General features: G+C 42.3%; 1 protein-coding gene across 9 annotated transcripts in view; it reads left to right on the top strand.

Moving 5' to 3' along the window:
* Positions 1 to 17,954, top strand: part of KSR2 (kinase suppressor of ras 2) — a 481,762-nt gene that overhangs the window by 204,028 nt on the left and 259,780 nt on the right. For all 9 annotated transcript variants that reach the window (XM_056537068.1, XM_056537052.1, XM_056536998.1 and 6 more), the window contains one exon: positions 13,632 to 14,139. In XM_056537068.1, coding sequence (XP_056393043.1) covers positions 13,632 to 14,139 — 508 coding nt within the window. The remainder of the gene's footprint in view (positions 1 to 13,631; positions 14,140 to 17,954) is intronic.

Here is a 17,954-nt window from a genome sequence, read left to right as displayed (position 1 = left end):
CATAGACTTGTATCGACGGGCCGTGACATCACGAGGGGCGGGGCCGTGATGTAATGATGCTCCGGCCCCTGTATTGCCCGTCATTACGTGCAGAGCGATCTCGCTCTGCGCAATAATGATAACGGGGTGCTGCAGCGGCGATCCCCGGGGTCCCCAGCAGTGGGACCGCGGCGATCTGACATCTTATCCCCTATCCTTTGGATAGGGGATAAGATGTCTAGGGGCGGAGTATACCTTTAACCCCTTAAGGACTCAGGGTTTTTCCGTTTTTGCACTTTCGTTTTTTCCTCCTTACCTTTTAAAAATCATAACCCTTTCAATTTTCCACCTAAAAATCCATATTATGGCTTATTTTTTGCGTCGCCAATTCTACTTTGCAGTGACATTAGTCATTTTACCCAAAAATGCACGGCGAAACGGAAAAAAAAATCATTGTGCGACAAAATCGAAAAAAAAACGCCATTTTGTAACTTTTGGGGGCTTTCGTTTCTACGCAGTGCATATTTCGGTAAAAATTACACCTTATCATTATTCTGTAGGTCCATACGGTTAAAATGATACCCTACTTATATAGGTTTGATTTTGTCGCACTTCTGGAAAAAATCATAACTACATGCAGGAAAATTTATACGTTTAAAAATGTCATCTTCTGACCCCTATAACTTTTTTATTTTTCCATGTATGGGGTGGTATGAGGACTCATTTTTTGCGCCGTGATCTGAAGTTTTTATCGGTATGATTTTTGTTTTGATCGGACTTTTTGATCACTTTTTATTCATTTTTTAATGATATAAAAAGTGACCAAAATACGCTTTTTTGGACTTTGGAATTTTTTTGCGTGTACGCCATTGACCATACGGCTTAATTAATGATATATTTTTATAGTTTGGACATTTACACATGCGGCGATACCACATATGTTTATTTTTTATTTTTTTTACACTGTTTTATTTTTTTTATGGGAAAAGGGGGGTGATTCAAACTTTTATTAGGGAAGGGGTTAAATGACCTTTATTAACACTTTTTTTTTACATTTTTTTTGCAGTGTTATAGGTCCCATAGGGACCTATAACACTGCACACACTGATCTCTAATGCTGATCACTGGCGTGCATTAACACGCCTGTGATCAGCATTATCGGCGCTTGACTGCTCCTGCCTGGATCTCAGGCACGGAGCAGTCATTCGTCGATCGGACACCGGGGAGGCAGGTAAGAGCCCTCCCGGTGTCCGATCAGCTGTTCGGGACGCCGCGATTTCACCGCAGCGGTCCCGAACAGCCCGACTGAGCAGCCGGGTCACTTTCACTTTCACTTTAGAAGCGGCGGTCAGCTTTGACCGCCGCTTCTAAAGGGTTAATACCGCACATCGCCGCGATCGGCGATGTGTGGTATTAGCCGCGGGTCCCGGCCGTTGATTAGCGCCGGGACCGACGCGATATGATGCGGGATCGCGGCGCGATCCCGCTTCATATCGCGGGAGCCGGCGCAGGACGTAAATATACGTCCTGCGTCGTTAAGGGGGTGAAAAAGGGGTTGAAAGTTTGTATGGAAGTTTGTCATTTTTGAAGCTAGAAGCATGAAACTTTGTTTTAAGGCTTACAATTAGAGATGAAGAAACACATGTTTTAACGTTTTCAAAAATTCCACCCCTGAAGTGGTGAAATGGAGGTTCAAAGTTTGTATGGATTAACCCCTTGCCGCAGAACGCCGGGTATACCCGGCGCTGCGGCACGGGAGGGTTATGAAGCGAGCAGGAGCTGAGCTCGCATCATACCTGCATGGACCCGGCTGCTATCAGCAACCAGGACCCGTGGCTAATGCCGGACATCGCCGTTTCGGCAGATGACCGGCATTAACTCTTTAGACGCGGCAATCAAACTTTAAAGAGTTCGGGTTGTATGGATGCCCGTAGACTTTACCAAGAGCGGTCTCATTACTAAGATCGTAAAAAGTAGATTTATGTTACCCCAAATTTAACGCGAGCGAATAAAAACATGTATAATGACTGTGTATAAGAGAGGCATTATTACAGAAAAGATGCATACAGTCATGGCCATAAATGTTGGCACCCCTGACATTTTTCTAGAAAATTTAGTATTTCTCACAGAAAAGGATTGCGGTAACACATGTTTTGCTATACACATGTTTATTCCCTTCAAAAAATAAGACAGTTTGTTATGCTCCTTTAAACTCACCTTGGGCAAGTAACAGGTGTGGGCAATATAAAAATCACACCTGAAAGCAGATAATAATTAGAGAAGTTCACTTAGTCTTTGCATTGTGTGTCTGCGTGTGCCATACTAAGCATGGACAACAGAAAGAGGAGAAGAGAACTGTCTGAGGACTTGAGAACCAAAATTGTGGAAAAATATCAACAATCTCAAGGTTACAAGCCCATCTCCAGAGATCTAGATTTGCCTTTGTCCACAGTGCGCAACATTATCAAGAAGTTTGCAACCCATGGCACTGTAGCTAATATCCCTGGGCATGGACGGAAGAGATAAATTGTTGAAAGGTGTCAACGCAGGATAGTCCGGATGGTGGATAAGCAATGGATGGCAGCAAAGTGCTGGAGGGTTCTGAAGTGGCCAGCAATGAGTCCAGATCTAAATACCATCAAACACCTGTGGAGAGAGCTTAACATTGCTGTTGGGAAAAGGCGCCCTTCCAATAAAAGAAATCTGAAAAGAGCAAAAGAAGGAAAGACCGACGGAAAGGCGCCTAGTGTGATATCGTTGATGACAGGTCGGAGGGGTTAGTCGAAGAGTAGATAATGGGTGCTCACCTTGAGCGAGCAAAAAACTCGCATGTAGACCCACAGTGGGGTTAGTGGTATGGATAATAGTCCACCGGATGCAGCTGCTAAGCCCAGGGTACAGGACAGGACTAGCCAGTCCTGGATAGATATGCAGTGGTAAGGAAGAAAAAAAAAACTTTTCAAAGGGCGCTGCTGTTGTCCTGGTGAGATGAAGATGAAAAGTCCGAGGCAGAAGTATTTTGCAAGATATAGCTTCTTTATTGGTGTAGAATCATAGCAAGCAGGGATACAGGCTAGATAACGCGTTTCGGGGGACAGCGCCCCCTTCTTCAGATCAGTGATAACAACTGGTGGTGCTTACATGGTATATATACATTTAAAATGGGCGCCAAACATAAGGGGGAGGGGCTACAGTAAACAGGGGCACATACTGTAAAGGCATGATAAATACATCAAAATAGACATGCAAATCATGAAAACCTATTCTGACACATAGAACAGCCTGATGGAATGGAGCTATTACAAAAACTCTAAATAAAATCATTGGTGAACAGTAGGTAATATGCGAGCATCTGGAGCCGCTGGCCGCAGCTCCGGAGTGTGCGGCGGAAGTGGCCGTTGCTACAGACGCGTATCCATGCAGTCTGTCGGAAGCGTCCGGCCAGAGAGCGTTGCCCAGGAGACGCGCGACGCGCAGAGGCGCAGCGCGTCACGGGCAGCGCTCAGGAGGCCGGCTCACCCGTGATGACAGGCACTGAAGTCCCTCGCTGGAACCCACAGGAGGGAAAATGTCAGGATGATAGTATATGATGAATAGGCAGTGGTAGTTAATGTGTATAGACGTCAATAAAAGTGTCACTGAATATGGACATCTTGAACTAGAGCCAGTGATGTGGCAATGAGAAAAGTGGGGGGGGGGGGCTTAAGGGGTGGAGGGAAAGTAATAAGGGGGAGGGGAACAATGGGCAGAAACAGAAAAACGATCTATGATGGTAGAAATAATAATGAAAATAAAAATAAATAAATATAAATAAAAATAAAAATAGAATTAGAAATAAAAATAGAATTAGAAATGAAAATGAAAATAAAAATAAAAAATAAAATAAAAATAAATATAAATAAATAAAAAATAAAATATAAATAAAAGTAAAAATAAAAATATAAGAATATAAAAATATATATAAAAATAAAAATAAATATAAAAAAAATAAAAATAAATAAAAATAAAAATAATGAATGTATATTGTGGGGGGGGGAAGGGGGGGAGGGAGAGAGAGATGGGGCAATGGGCAGAGACAGAAAATGAAGTAAGATAAATTAGAAATAGAGATGAAAATGAGAATAAAAATATTAAGAAAAATGCATAAAAAAATATATAAATATAATGTATATAATAGTGATGCCTCACAAATTGCACTCAATCATCTCATTCAGTCCACGGGGTGAGAGAGTCTGGAGACAATGAATCCAAAAATTCTCCCTGCGTCTCAGGGTGCTGTATCTGTGGGACTGATCACTGCTGATGTGTTCAATTGGAGTTGCAGTGATGGAGTTAAAGTCTTTTGCATGAGCTTCAGTCAGGTGGCGGGATACGCTATGCAACAGGAAACCATTAGCAGTGTTGCTGCGATGCTTGTTGATGCGTTCCCTAAAGCAACAAATTGTGCGCCCCACATATTGTAGTCCGCATGGGCATTGTAGCAGGTATACAACGTATTTGGTGCTGCAGGTAATGTGGGTTTTGATGGGATATGTAGTCTTGGTAGAAGTGGAGGAGAAAGAGGTACATTTGTGTTTAATAACGGCACAACATTTGCATCTGGGGAGGCCGCACTTGAAACACCCTGTGATGGAAAGAAAACCGGTATTAACACACTTGTTTGTCTGAGGTTTTAACTTGCTGGGAGCTACTATATTCCGAATAGTACGACCTCTTCTGAAGGTAAGGGAAGGTTTGGTAGGTAACAATGGTCCCAAGTGTTGATCCTTTAGAAGGATGGGCCAATGGGAACTCAGAATGTTCCTGATTTTTGTGTGTTCCCGTCTGAAAGTGGTGATGAAATTAAGTGACCTATCGCCTATCTTGGCGTCGGCCTTAGGTTTAGGGAGAAGGCAGTCCTTCTGAGTAAGAGTTTGTGCCCGGATGAAGGAGGACTGCACGAGAGAGTGGGGATACCCTTTAGCCCTAAATCTAGATTTGAGTATTTTGCTCTGTGACACAAAGTCTCTCTCACTCGTGCAGTTCCTTCTGATTCTCTTAAATTGTCCGAAGGGTACGTTGCACAGCCATTTCTTGAAATGTCCACTGCCAAAATCTAAATAGCTATTGCTGTCAACTTTTTTGAAAAAAGTTTTGGTGGTTAGTTGGTCACTGTTATTATGGGAGACCAAAACATCCAGGAATTCGGCGTGGTCCTGGAAGATGGTCTGGGTGAACTGAAGTGACCAGCTGTTAACGTTAAGGTCAGAGAGGAATTCCATGAGCAGAGAGACTTCGCCATTCCAGATTAAAAAGATGTCATCTATGTACCGTTGGTAGTACACGCAGTTCTTGAAAAGGGGATGAGTATAGATGTGTTGTTCTTCGAACATCCCAACAAAGAGATTAGCGAAACTGGGGGCCATTTTAGACCCCATAGCAGTGCCTTTGTGTTGCAGGTAAATCTGACCCAGAAATTCGAAGTAATTATGGGTCAGTATATATCTGAGACCTTCCAGAATAAATTCCTTCTGAGCAGTGGGCATTCCTGAGTCTTTAGCCAGGAAGAAAGATACTGCCTGAATACCAAGTTCATGGTCGATTATGGTGTATAGTGATGTAATGTCCATGGTGACAAGTGTGTAATTCGATGACCATTCAAATTGTAGTATGGACTGGATGAAAGCTGTGGTGTCTTTGAGGTGAGAGGGGAGACTGGTAACATGTTTCTGAAGTAGAATGTCAATGTAGTGGGAGAGGTTGGAGGATATAGAATTAATACCAGAGATGATCGGACGGCCCGGGGGCTGGGTGAGGTGCTTGTGGATTTTGGGGAGATAATAAAAAATGGGTGTAGATGGTTCTGTGATGATGAGGAAATCCTTTTCTGCTTTAGATAGGACACCTTGGGAGTGACCGAGATTGACCAATTTAGTGAGTTTGTCTTGGAAAGTTTTGGTAGGGTTGCTGGGGATCAGTTTGTAATATGTGGTATCAGTGAGAAGTCTGGTGGCTTCGCTGATATAGTCACTTCTGTTTAGAACAACAATGCCACCTCCCTTGTCTGCTGAACGGATAACGATGGTATTGTTAGAGGACATTGTCTTGAGAGCCGATTGTTCAGATGAGGATAGGTTAGATAAGTAATTAATCCGTTTATCATTCCTACACAGGGCGTCAAAGTCAGATTGCACCATTGTGGAGAAAGTGTCAATATGGCTGCCCTTTGCATGTAAGGGGTAGAATGTGGATTTCGGGTGTAGGTCGGTATGGATGGGGGGAGGTGATAATATGGAGGCGGGGTGAGTCTCGATATTGGCAGTGGTGTGGCCATTGGCTTCTTTGAGAGCAAAGAATCTTTGAATCGTGATTTTACGAATGAATTTGTTGAGATCCAGAAACAATTCAAAACTATTGGTTTTATTGGTAGGGCAGTAGGAAAGCTCCTTTTTAAGGACTTGGAGTTCAATTTCTGTGAAAACATAACTGGAAAGGTTGAAAATTTTAACCATATTCAGTTCATTTTCTTTTTGGTGTCTGATTCTCTTTTCTTCTTTCCTCTCCCTTCTGTTACGGCCTCCTCTGCATCCCCTCTTTCTGGAAGCTTTCTTTTTAGGCCCAGGGGTGGTGCAATGTGGATTATTATTATATAATGTGGAATATTATTTTTTTTATATTTATTTTTATTTTTATATATATTTTTATATTCTTATATTTTTATTTTTAATTTTATTTATATTTTATTTTTTATTTATTTATATTTATTTTTATTTTATTTTTTATTTTCATTTTTATTTTTATTTTCATTTTCATTTCTAATTCTATTTTTATTTCTAATTCTATTTTTATTTTTATTTATATTTATTTATTTTTATTTTCATTATTATTTCTACCATCATAGATCGTTTTTCTGTTTCTGCCCATTGTTCCCCTCCCCCTTATTACTTTCCCTCCACCCCTTAAGCCCCCCCCCCCCCACTTTTCTCATTGCCACATCACTGGCTCTAGTTCAAGATGTCCATATTCCACGACACTTTTATTGACGTCTATACACATTAACTACCACTGCCTATTCATCATATACTATCATCCTGACATTTTCCCTCCTGTGGGTTCCAGCGAGGGACTTCAGTGCCTGTCATCACGGGTGAGCCGGCCTCCTGAGCGCTGCCCGTGACGCGCTGCGCCTCTGCGCGTCGCGCGTCTCCCGGGCAACGCTCTCTGGCCGGACGCTTCCGACAGACTGCATGGATACGCGTCTGTAGCAACGGCCACTTCCGCCGCACACTCCGGAACTGCGGCCAGCGGCTCCAGATGCTCGCATATTACCTACTGTTCACCAATGATTTTATTTAGAGCTTTTGTAATAGCTCCATTCCATCAGGCTGTTCTATGTGTCAGAATAGGTTTTCATGATTTGCATGTCTATTTTGATGTATTTATCATGCCTTTACAGTATGTGCCCCTGTTTACTGTAGCCCCTCCCCCTTATGTTTGGCGCCCATTTTAAATGTATATATACCATGTAAGCACCACCAGTTGTTATCACTGATCTGAAGAAGGGGGCGCTGTCCCCCGAAACGCGTTATCTAGCCTGTATCCCTGCTTGCTATGATTCTACACCAATAAAGAAGCTATATCTTGCAAAATACTTCTGCCTCGGACTTTTCATCTTCATCTCACCAGGACAACAGCAGCGCCCTTTGAAAAGGTTTTTTTTTCTTCCTTACCACTGCACTTCCAATAAAAGAGACCTGGAGCAGTTTGCAAAGGAAGAGTGGTCCAACATTCCGGCTGAAAGGTGTAAGACGCTTATTGATGGTTATAGGAAGCGACCGATTTCTGTAATTTTTTCCGAAGGGTGTGCAACCAAATATTAAAGGGGTAGTCCAGTGGTGAAAAACTTATCCCCTATCCTAAGGATAGGGGATAAGTTTGAGATCGCGGGGGGTCCGACCGCTGGGGCCCCCTGCGATCTCTCTGTACGGGGCCCCGGCTCTCCGCCGAGATAGCGGGTGTCGACCCCCGCACGAGGCGGCGGCCGACACGCCCCCTCAATACATCTCTATGGCAGAGCCGGAGATTGCCGAAGGCAGCGCTTCGGCTCTGCCATAGAGTTGTATTGAGGGGGCGTGTCGGCCGCCGCCTCGTGCGGAGGTCGACACACCCCCTTCCAGCGGGCTGTCGGGGCTCCGTACAGGAGATCGCAGGGGGCCCCAGCGGTCGGACCCCCCGCGATCTGCAACTTATCCCCTATCCTTATGATAGGGGATAAGTTGCTCACCACTGAATCACCACTGGACTACTCCTTTAAGTTAAGGGTGCCAATAATTTTGTCCAGACCATTTTTGGAGTTTGGTGTGACATTATGTCCAATTTGCTTTTTTTCCTCCCTTTTTTGGTTTAGTTCCAATACACACAAAAAGAATAAACTTGTGTATAGCAAAACATGTGTTACTGCAATCTTTTTCTGTGAGAAATACTTCATTTTCTAGAAATATTTCAGGGGTGCCAACATTTACCACCATGACTGTAAATATGTGTATAAATATAAAACATGGTCTTTACTTTCCTCGGGGAGAGGACACCTCTTCAGGTGTAACGGAGATTCAAGTTAGGCCATTTAGCAAACCGTGAGCTTCTGGGTAAAAAAATATTTAAATTAGCTCACCACCTTCACAGGTTGTGTGTCCTGCAAAACAGCTCCAGCTCCATTTAAGAAGTCTCAGAACTGATTGGGATTTATGCCAAGCCAGAACTCTCTCCAGAAGGAAAGAGGACCCATCTGCAGACAGCTGTTTCGGGGTGATTGAAAGACCTTTATTGTCCGTTCAGTCATTACAAGTCATACAATAAATTACAGTCACACAAAGCATGACAGTACAATACACAGCAGAGGTTCCCTAAGCTATACATCGCACATCATGCTACTCTAACACACCGCTCAATCCTGTAATAGAAAAGCACAAGAGATCGAACAACAAAACAATACAATCTGTGATCGGGGTAGGGGTGTGGGCAGACAGCTGTTTCGGGGTGTTTGCCCCTCGTCAGTACAGAGCAGGGTGATCTGGCTTGGCTGTGGTGAGAGGCCTGTGGCTTTAAACGGGGTCTGTACTTTCCTCGGGGAGAGGACACCTCTTCAGGTGTAACGGAAATTCAAGTTAGGCCATTAAGCACTCTGCGGGCTTCTGGGTGAAAAAATATTCAAATTAGCTCACCACACCACCTTCACAGGTAGTGTGTCCTGCAAAACAGCTTACGCTCCATTTAAGAAGCCTCAGAACTGATTGGGATTTATGCCAAGCCAGAACTCTCTTCAGATGGAAAAAGGACCCATCTGCAGACAGCTGTTTCAGGGTGTTTGCCCCTCGCTCTGTTTTCCCCTCGACAGTACAGAGCAGGGTGATCTGTGAAGGTGGTGTCTGCTAATTTAAATATTTTTTTACCCAGAAGCCCGCGGAGTGCTAAATGGCCTAACTTGAAGGAAAGTACAGACCCCGTTTAAAGCCACAGGCCTCTCACCACAGCCAAGCCAGATCACCCTGCTCTGTACTGACGAGGGGCAAACATCCCGAAACAGCTGTCTACAGATGGGTCCTCTTTCTTTTACCTGCTTCACATGAACATAACACTGTATTGCTGTGGTATGATTTGAATGGTGCTGTAAACACAAGACTTGCGTGAATACACTAAATGAAATCCCACTTTTCTTTCTTTCAATAAATCTAAAAATGGACACAGTTTAAAATATCTTTTCGGGCTGAGAGACAGATGTGCTTCAGCATTATGTCTGCACTGATCTGCATCTAATGGCAGAACTGTTTCCTGAGTGGTAATAAAAATCCCTATAGTAAGGACTCCAAACCCCAAATATCCATAAGATAAAATGCAATATGTAACACTTGACAAGTTTGTAGCCATAAAGTCTTAATGGACTCACTACGACTTCATTAAATCGGAGCTTTGCAGGTAATATGTTTTATAGGTAACCTTTAAGAGGGTGCAGGTAAGTTTTTCCTGTGGTATGTGTTTCTGGTGAAACACTTTAGCTTATGATGCATATGTGAGATACTGTATAAGTGCTTCACAATAATGAAAGTAATAAGAAATCAAGTCTTGGAAAAAAAGGTTTTGGTGAGTGAGATTAGATAGGTTCAGGTCTGAGGGAATTATTCATAACCAGGTAGAGAAGGACTTCTTTTAGCTACTATATAGATAGCACATTTTGAATATTTCTGAATAATAAAGTTTGATATGTTAAGATATGTTAATAGAAACGAGATTGATATGTTAAAGGCATCACCTGTATTTTTATGGTATACTAAGCTGATAGTAGGCGGCCCACCACTTGGGACCCTCTAAGTATGAGCTACAGCATGGTCATGTCAAGTACAACTCTGGACTGTAAGTCCCTGTTCACACTAGGAAGTTTTTATGCAGAATTTTCTCTGTGGATCCATGACTATGGAGCAGAAGCAATCCGGAATTGCACTGTTAGGCAGCCTCCGAAGTTTGGCAGCAAGTTCCTTCAGCATGCATTACAACCATCATCGTGCTTTGGTCTCCTGAGGCTGCCAAGCACACAATGGTGGTGGTGGTAGTACATGCCGGCATGGATCTAAAGCACTGTGCAGACGATTAGAAGCTCTGATTGGTGTTTAGGTGTAGGCAGCGGGAGATTTGAATCCTGAAGTAATGAGCCTCCCTGGTGGTTCATTAGATGGGGGTGAATATGAATGCCAGCTCAGACTGCCCAGAAGCCTGCAGTAAACAAATGGTTGATTCCGGAGGAAGATTGGAAATGTTCATTCTTCCACTATAATCTTATATTTTTACGAAAGTTCTGTCGCTGAACATAGCAGCAGAATTCTGATTGAAATCAGTGGCCCCAATGCAAAATCTTGTAGCTATGTCCTATTTAAAACTGATAAATTTATATTTGGCAATAAGCCTTTGAGTTTCCACAGGTCCCAGGTCCAGGGTACTCTTTTTTGCCTCAGTAAAAACCATTCTGTAGTAGCAACATTCACAATTAATCTGTGTGGGCTATATAAATGAAAAAGTATTTTCTTATTATTAAAAAATAATAATAATAATAATTAAAAACTATTAGTGTGAGCACCTATAGTGATCACAGTTTGTAATATAATGTTTGCCAAAAATTTTATATTGAGATGAGTGTATGGGACCATGGCTGACTTTAGACATTAGATAACATAGGATAACATTAGATAACATAGGAAACATGTTTGCTGCTGAGACTTTCATTGCTTCACTTATGATTTTTCTTAATTTTATCTCAATTTTATTTCAATCACACTTTGTTATCCTCCTCATGATATAGATATCTTGTATTGTGAAGTTGTACCCATCTGAGGTAGAGTTGCAGTTCATCTATCATCTGATGTTTCAAGGCAGTGGGGTAACACTGAATTCCGGGGGCATGTTTAGAAACATGCAGCTTTATTACTATACCTTCCAGGAGATTCTGTTGTTATCACTGTAATTGACAGTATTTCTTTGCTGAGTAAAGGCAATAGAGTGATAGACACAGTACAAGGCTTTAATAAACTACAGTCCTGGATAGATAAGTCAGGGGTTAGAGTGGTTGTGGCTACTGTATAATGCAATTCAACTATAGTAAAAAATCTAAATGACTTTTCAACAAAAGAAACAGATTTAATTCTAAATTCAACATTTTATCTACATAAAAGCACAAATTTATTGGGTGAATATTAAGCTTGCTATCAATACACTGACGATGACCTCACATTAAGGCCAGATTTTTATATTTACAAAAGTTAGGTTTAAAAAAGTAGCCTCACCTTATTTTCTATTACCACAATTGGTAATTGTTATATGTACACTGCTCAAAAAAAACTAAGGGAACACTAAAATAACATATCCTAGATATGAATGAATGAACTAATCGTATGAAATACTTTCGTCTTTACATAGTTGAATGTGCTGATAACAAAATCACACAAAAATTATCAATGGAAATCAAATTTATCAACCCATGGCGGTCTGGATATAGAGTCACATTCAAAATAAAAGTGGAAAGCCACACTACAGGCTGATCCAACTCTGATGTAATGTCCATAAAACAAGTAAATATGAGACTCAGTAGTGTGTGTGGCCTCCACGTGCCCGTATGACCTCCCTACAATGCCTGAGCATGCTCCTGATGAGGTGGCAGATGGTCTCCTGAGGGATGGCCTCCCAGACCTGGACTAAAGCATTTGCCAACTCCTGGACAGTCTGTGGTGCAACGTGTCGTTGGTGGATGGAGCGAGACATGATGTCCCAGATGTGCTCAATCGGATTCAGGTCTGGGGAATGGACGGGTTAGTCCATGGTATCAATGCCTTCCTCTTGCAGGAACTGCTGACACACTCCAGCCACATGAGGTCTAGCATTGTCTTGCATTAGGAGGAACCCAGGGCCAACCTCACCAGCATATGGTCTCACAAGGGGTCTGAGGATCTCATCTCGGTACCTAATGGCAGTCAGGCTACCTCTGGCAAGCACATGGAGGGCTGTGTGCCCCCCCCCAAAGAAATGCCACCCCACACCATTACTGACCCACTGCCAAACCGGTCATGCTGGAGGATGTTGCAGACAGCAGAACGTTGTCCACGGCATCTCCAGACTCTGTCACGTCTGTCACATGTGCTCAGTGTGAACCTGCTTTCATCTGTGAAGAGCACAGGTCACCAGTGGTGAATTTGCCAATCTTGGTGTTCTCTGGCAAATGCCAAACGTCCTGCACGGTGTTGGGCTGTAAGCGCAACCCCCACCTGTGGACATCTGGCCCTCATACCACACTCATGGAGTCTGTTTCTGACTGTTTGAGTGGACACATGCACATTTGTGGCCTGCTGGATGTCATTTTGCAGGGTTCTGGCAGTGGCCCTCCTGCTCCTCCTTGCACAAAGGCAGAGGTAGCGGTCCTGCTGCTGGGTTGTTGCCCTCCTACGGCCTCCTCCACATCTCCTGATGTACTGGTCTGTCTCCTGGTAGCACCTCCATGCTCCACTTCACTGACAGAAACAGCAAACCTTCTTGCCACAGCACACATTGATGTGCCATCCTGGATGAGCTGCACTATCTGAGCCACTTGTGTGGATTGTAGACTCCGTCTTATGCTACCACTAGAATGAAAGCACCACCAGCATTCAAAAGTGACCAAAACATCAGCCAGGAAGCATAGGAACTGAGAAGTGGTCTGTGATCACCACCTGCAGAACCACTCCTTTATTGGGGTGTCTTGCTAATTGCCTATCATTTCTACCTGTTGTCTGTTCCATTTGCACAATAGCATGTGAAATTGATTGTCAATCAGTGTTGCTTCCTGAGTGGACAGTCTGATTTCACAGAAGTGTGATTGACTTGGAGTTACATTGTGTTGTTTAAATGTTCCCTTTATTTTTTTGAGCAGTGTATTATGAGCTCTTATTTTACTTATTATAACATCTCCACTGTAAAAGCAGTGCTGTTATTAGTAGGATTGTTAGTCCAGTAGAAATCACTATATAGACAATATTATTATATTTTATAATAGGCATGCCCCTCTTAAAAAACAGCCATGTCTTTTTTTTTCATGTTTTTATTTGTTGATATTTATTTTACACTGAAAAGATGCTTATATTTGCTTGTTTCATTCATAGGAAGCAGCCTGTCCAAGGAAGACTGGGCTATTCAATGGCCCGCTACAGAAACTGGGAAGGAAAACAGTCCCGTAACCCAGCAAGAGACAGCTCAGTGGATCCGATCGCATCTTTCACAGAGTCCAAAACTACAATCTAAATGCATCCAGCACTACTGCCATTTGCCTGTAGCTCATGGATCCCTGTACACTAATGTAGACAGGTTGACTGTTGAAGCATATCCAGTTTCATGCCAACCTTCAGAAACTGGGCACCGCTCATTGCCACCATCCCCCCGTCAGCGGCATACAGCTCACAATAATGCACCTAGGACTCCTAATATAGTTACCACTATGACCCCTCCTGGCACCCCTCCGGTAAGAAGGAGGAACAAGCTGAAACCACCAGGTACCCCACCTCCTTCTTCCCGGAAGCTCATTCACCTTATCCCTGGATTCACCTCCCTACATCGGAGCAAATCTCATGAATTCCAAGTTGGTCACCGCGTTGATGAGTCTCACACCCCCAAGTAAGTACTTACATACGTAGCTGTAGAAAAGCCAAACTTCTTGCTGTATGAGTTTCCTGTCACAGTGGCAAGCTTGCACACAATATTTATTTACGTTTTGGCCACTATATAGGTTTATCTGAATCTGACTTTTTCAGGTTTAAGTAAGCATGGCATATTGTTGCATTTTTTCAACTCTACTGGGTAAAGTGAAAGTCGTTGATGCTTATGCCCACTAGAAAGCTATGTCTCCATATTGGGCCATTTAATTGTATCATTTAACAGGATCACCTATGATAAATCTAGAGAAAAAGTCCCCAATAAGTTTCACAGTGGAAATCTATTTAGTTTGGCAAATATACCATTAAATACTTATTATATTCTATCAGATATTAGCAGACTTGCCAACAACCTACTCTCCAACTGGATGTTTTTGTGGGCCTCTTTCTTATTCTCTTACAGCAGGTGTCAGGGCAAGGAAGGATTGGGCATGTTGGATTTTAGAGTACAAACAAGTGTATTGCCAACAACTATCTTAAGTGTATGGGCAGCATTAGAGGAGATTATTTTTAATTCAGCATATAGTTTTTTTTTACAATTTGATCTTGACATACTTACGACTTATAAACACACTAAAGTGAATAGCCGTCAGGTATAGAGTAATGCACCTTACAAAATATCGGTGTCCATCTACTGTATATGTAAATAATTGTGACTGTTTTTGTTTTTAACTGTGTTTATTTGGGTCAAACATCATAAAATAGAAGTAAAATGGGCAACATAAGGCCCAGCAATCAAAGATAACAAATCACTCAATAAAATTAGACCAACTGAGGACTGGGGAATGAGGGGAAGGTTAGAAGGAAGGGACAAACAATGGACTGAACCCGAGCTCTAGAGAACTAAGCAAACATACTGAACAATTCCTTTGCACTAAACTCCAAAGAAAGCACAGAAAGCCGGCACCGCACGTCAATCCTTACTCAGCATACAAACTTAACAGCCTGGAAACGGGTACAGGTGTACATGAATGGAAATAGCAGGCAGCGCTACACGCCAGATACAAGAGTAATATATATGCAACACCAATGAAAAATGGAAGCGGAGCGCTCACCATACAAGTTGCAAGCCATTCACCGGGAATCTAAGACTTCACGGGTCATGTCAGTCCAAGCAGGGAGGCGGCAAATGGATCCGGGGGGAGCTCAGACGTCAGGGCCACGGACCGTATCACGCCCCTAGGCGCTTCGTCAGGCCGATGTGAGACCTCCGCTTCCATTTTTCTTTGGTGTTGCATATAATTCCTTTGCACTGTTCTCCTTTTAAAAAAAACTCTCTGTCCAGCCTAAAAACCGATGTCAAGGTTTTCAAGACCGTTATTACCTGAGCCATATCTGGTGCTGAAACCACGATCCCCAGAGCAGGGACAAATTTGTCCCCACAATGAATTGTGTGCACACACATTTTCCATTCATTCTGTAAAAGGCTATTAAACTTTCCGAAGCACTGACTTGAGAAAAGTTTGTACACCCCATAGAAAAGAGAGCAGTCCATGCACTGCTTCTCCATTCATTCAGGAAACAATTTCCCTCTGTTCTCAGGATTGTGGGGGTCCCAGTCCATGATATTTTGTGTGAGGACGCATTGGAGCAGTTTTCCCAGACAGGAGATAGATATAGCACACAGAGGGCTGTCTTGTCTTTGTTGCAAACTCTCAGTTGGGCGAAGTGTTTGCAAATCTTCAAAAAATGGGTAGAACTGAAAAACAAATTATCTGAGAAAAGCAGAGAAAATGTTTTTACTGCACACAAATGTGTCAATACATTGCGAGATCAGCATGTTTGAGATGTATATTTGTAGCTGTTTACTTTTTAGAACTAGTTTTGTTTTAGTCTTGACTTCCGATGATTGAAAAGTTTACATTTTATAACAAGGACATCACATTTGGTATAGTAATAAAATAGCTATAACAGCTGCTTGGGGAAACAGCGGCAATGAGTACTGCATTTGATCAAGATTCTGTTTTGCAATGTACTTCAGGAAAAGATATTAGTTTGACATGAATTGAATTTGTCATTACAATTTTTTTTTACAACATTATCAAAAATGTTTTATAATTAATTTCAGAAATGACTAACTTCAGGGTTGCTACTGTCCAGTGCTATGAATATCTGAGGTATATAGTTTATCAGTGACCTGTCCTGTTTCGCTCTTGTTGCAGTGTTTCCCTCCTAAACAAATACATTATAGTTTTGTATATACTGGCATAAGAAAAAAAAACAACAACAAAAAAAAAAAAACAATTATACAAGTGGTGAAGTGAGATTGAATTTATAGACTATAGTGACGTGTTAAAATATTTATTTCAGTTATTTTATTAAAAACTGTACTACTTTATTTGACCGTGTTTATAAATGACATTAAAGAGAACCTGTCATTAACCCGATAACGACCATGGACGTCTATACTCGTCCAATGGCCGTTACCGGGGTATGACGCGGGCTCCCGACTCGAGCCCGCATCATACCGGCCAGCCCCCAGCTGATTCCTGTAGCTGGGGGCCGGCGTTAATAGCCGACATGCGGCAATCGCCGCGGCCGGCTATTAACCCTTTAGATCGCCGCTGTCAAAGTTGACAGCGGCGTCTAAAGGTGCCTGTATTAAGTCCCTGGTGGTCCAGTGGGGTGTATCGCCCCCCCGCAGCGCGATTGCGGGGGAGCGATCCACTACTGAGGTAGCCAAAGGGCTTATTTCTCCTGCTGCGGTGGCTACGGTGCTCTGAATCATAAAGCCTGGCAGAGCCAGGCTTTATCAATCGAGCGCAGAGCATGCAGATCATTGTGGTTTTATGAAACCACAATGATCTGTATGAGGAATCTAATGATTCCTCCTAAAAGTCCCCTAAGGGGACTAAAAGTGTAAAAAAAAAAAAAAAAGTTTAAAAAAGTTTAAAAACACACACATTAACCCCTTCCTTATTAAACGTTTAAATCACCCCCCTTTTCCCAAATTCCATATTAAAAATATGTAACCATAATAAAAATAAACAAATGTGGTATCGCCGCGTGCGTAAATGTCTGAACTATAAAAATATATCATTAATTAAACCGCACGGTCAATGGCGTACACGCAAAAAAATTCCAAAGTCCAAAATAGCGTATTTTTGGTCACTTTTCATACCATAAAAAAAGGAATAAAAAGCAATCAAGAAGTCCAATCAAAATAAAAATGGTACCGATTAAAACTTTAGATCACGGCGCAAAAAATTAGCCCTCAAACCACCCTGTACGTGGAAAAATAAAAAAGTTATAGGGGTCAGAAGAGGACAATTTTAAATGTATAAATTTTCCTGCATGTAGTTATGATTTTTTCCAGAAGTACGACGAAATCAAACCTATATAAGTAGGCTATCATTTTAATCGTATGGACCTACAGAATAAAGATAAAGTGTCATTTTTACCGAAAAATGTACTGCCTAGAAACAGAAGCACCCAAAATTTACAGAAGCTCCCGGCAGGAGAAAGTGGGCGTTGCCCAGCAGGCACGACTTCACTGAAGCCTGGGAGAGCTGTGCATCACCATGCCTCACATTCACTTCCTGAGTTTGGTCTAACTGTTTGACTTGTGGAAGGGTACAGAACAGAGCCACCTAGTGGATGTTTTTCAATCACATTAAAAACATATAAAGATTAAGCTAATGAAGAGCTAGCATTGTGGCATGCTAGGAGTTGCAGATTTGGACTGCAGCAGCCAGACTTAGCCTTGTGTCCAGCTGCTAATGCCCCCCAGTCATTTTACTGGTTGATCATTTATTTAATACATTTTAATTCCTTTCT

This window comes from Hyla sarda, chromosome 1 (assembly GCF_029499605.1).
Source record: "Hyla sarda isolate aHylSar1 chromosome 1, aHylSar1.hap1, whole genome shotgun sequence".
Classification (NCBI taxonomy): domain Eukaryota; kingdom Metazoa; phylum Chordata; class Amphibia; order Anura; family Hylidae; genus Hyla; species Hyla sarda.
The sequence above is the reverse complement of the archived record's forward strand: the minus strand, read 5'-3'. Positions and strand labels throughout refer to the sequence as shown.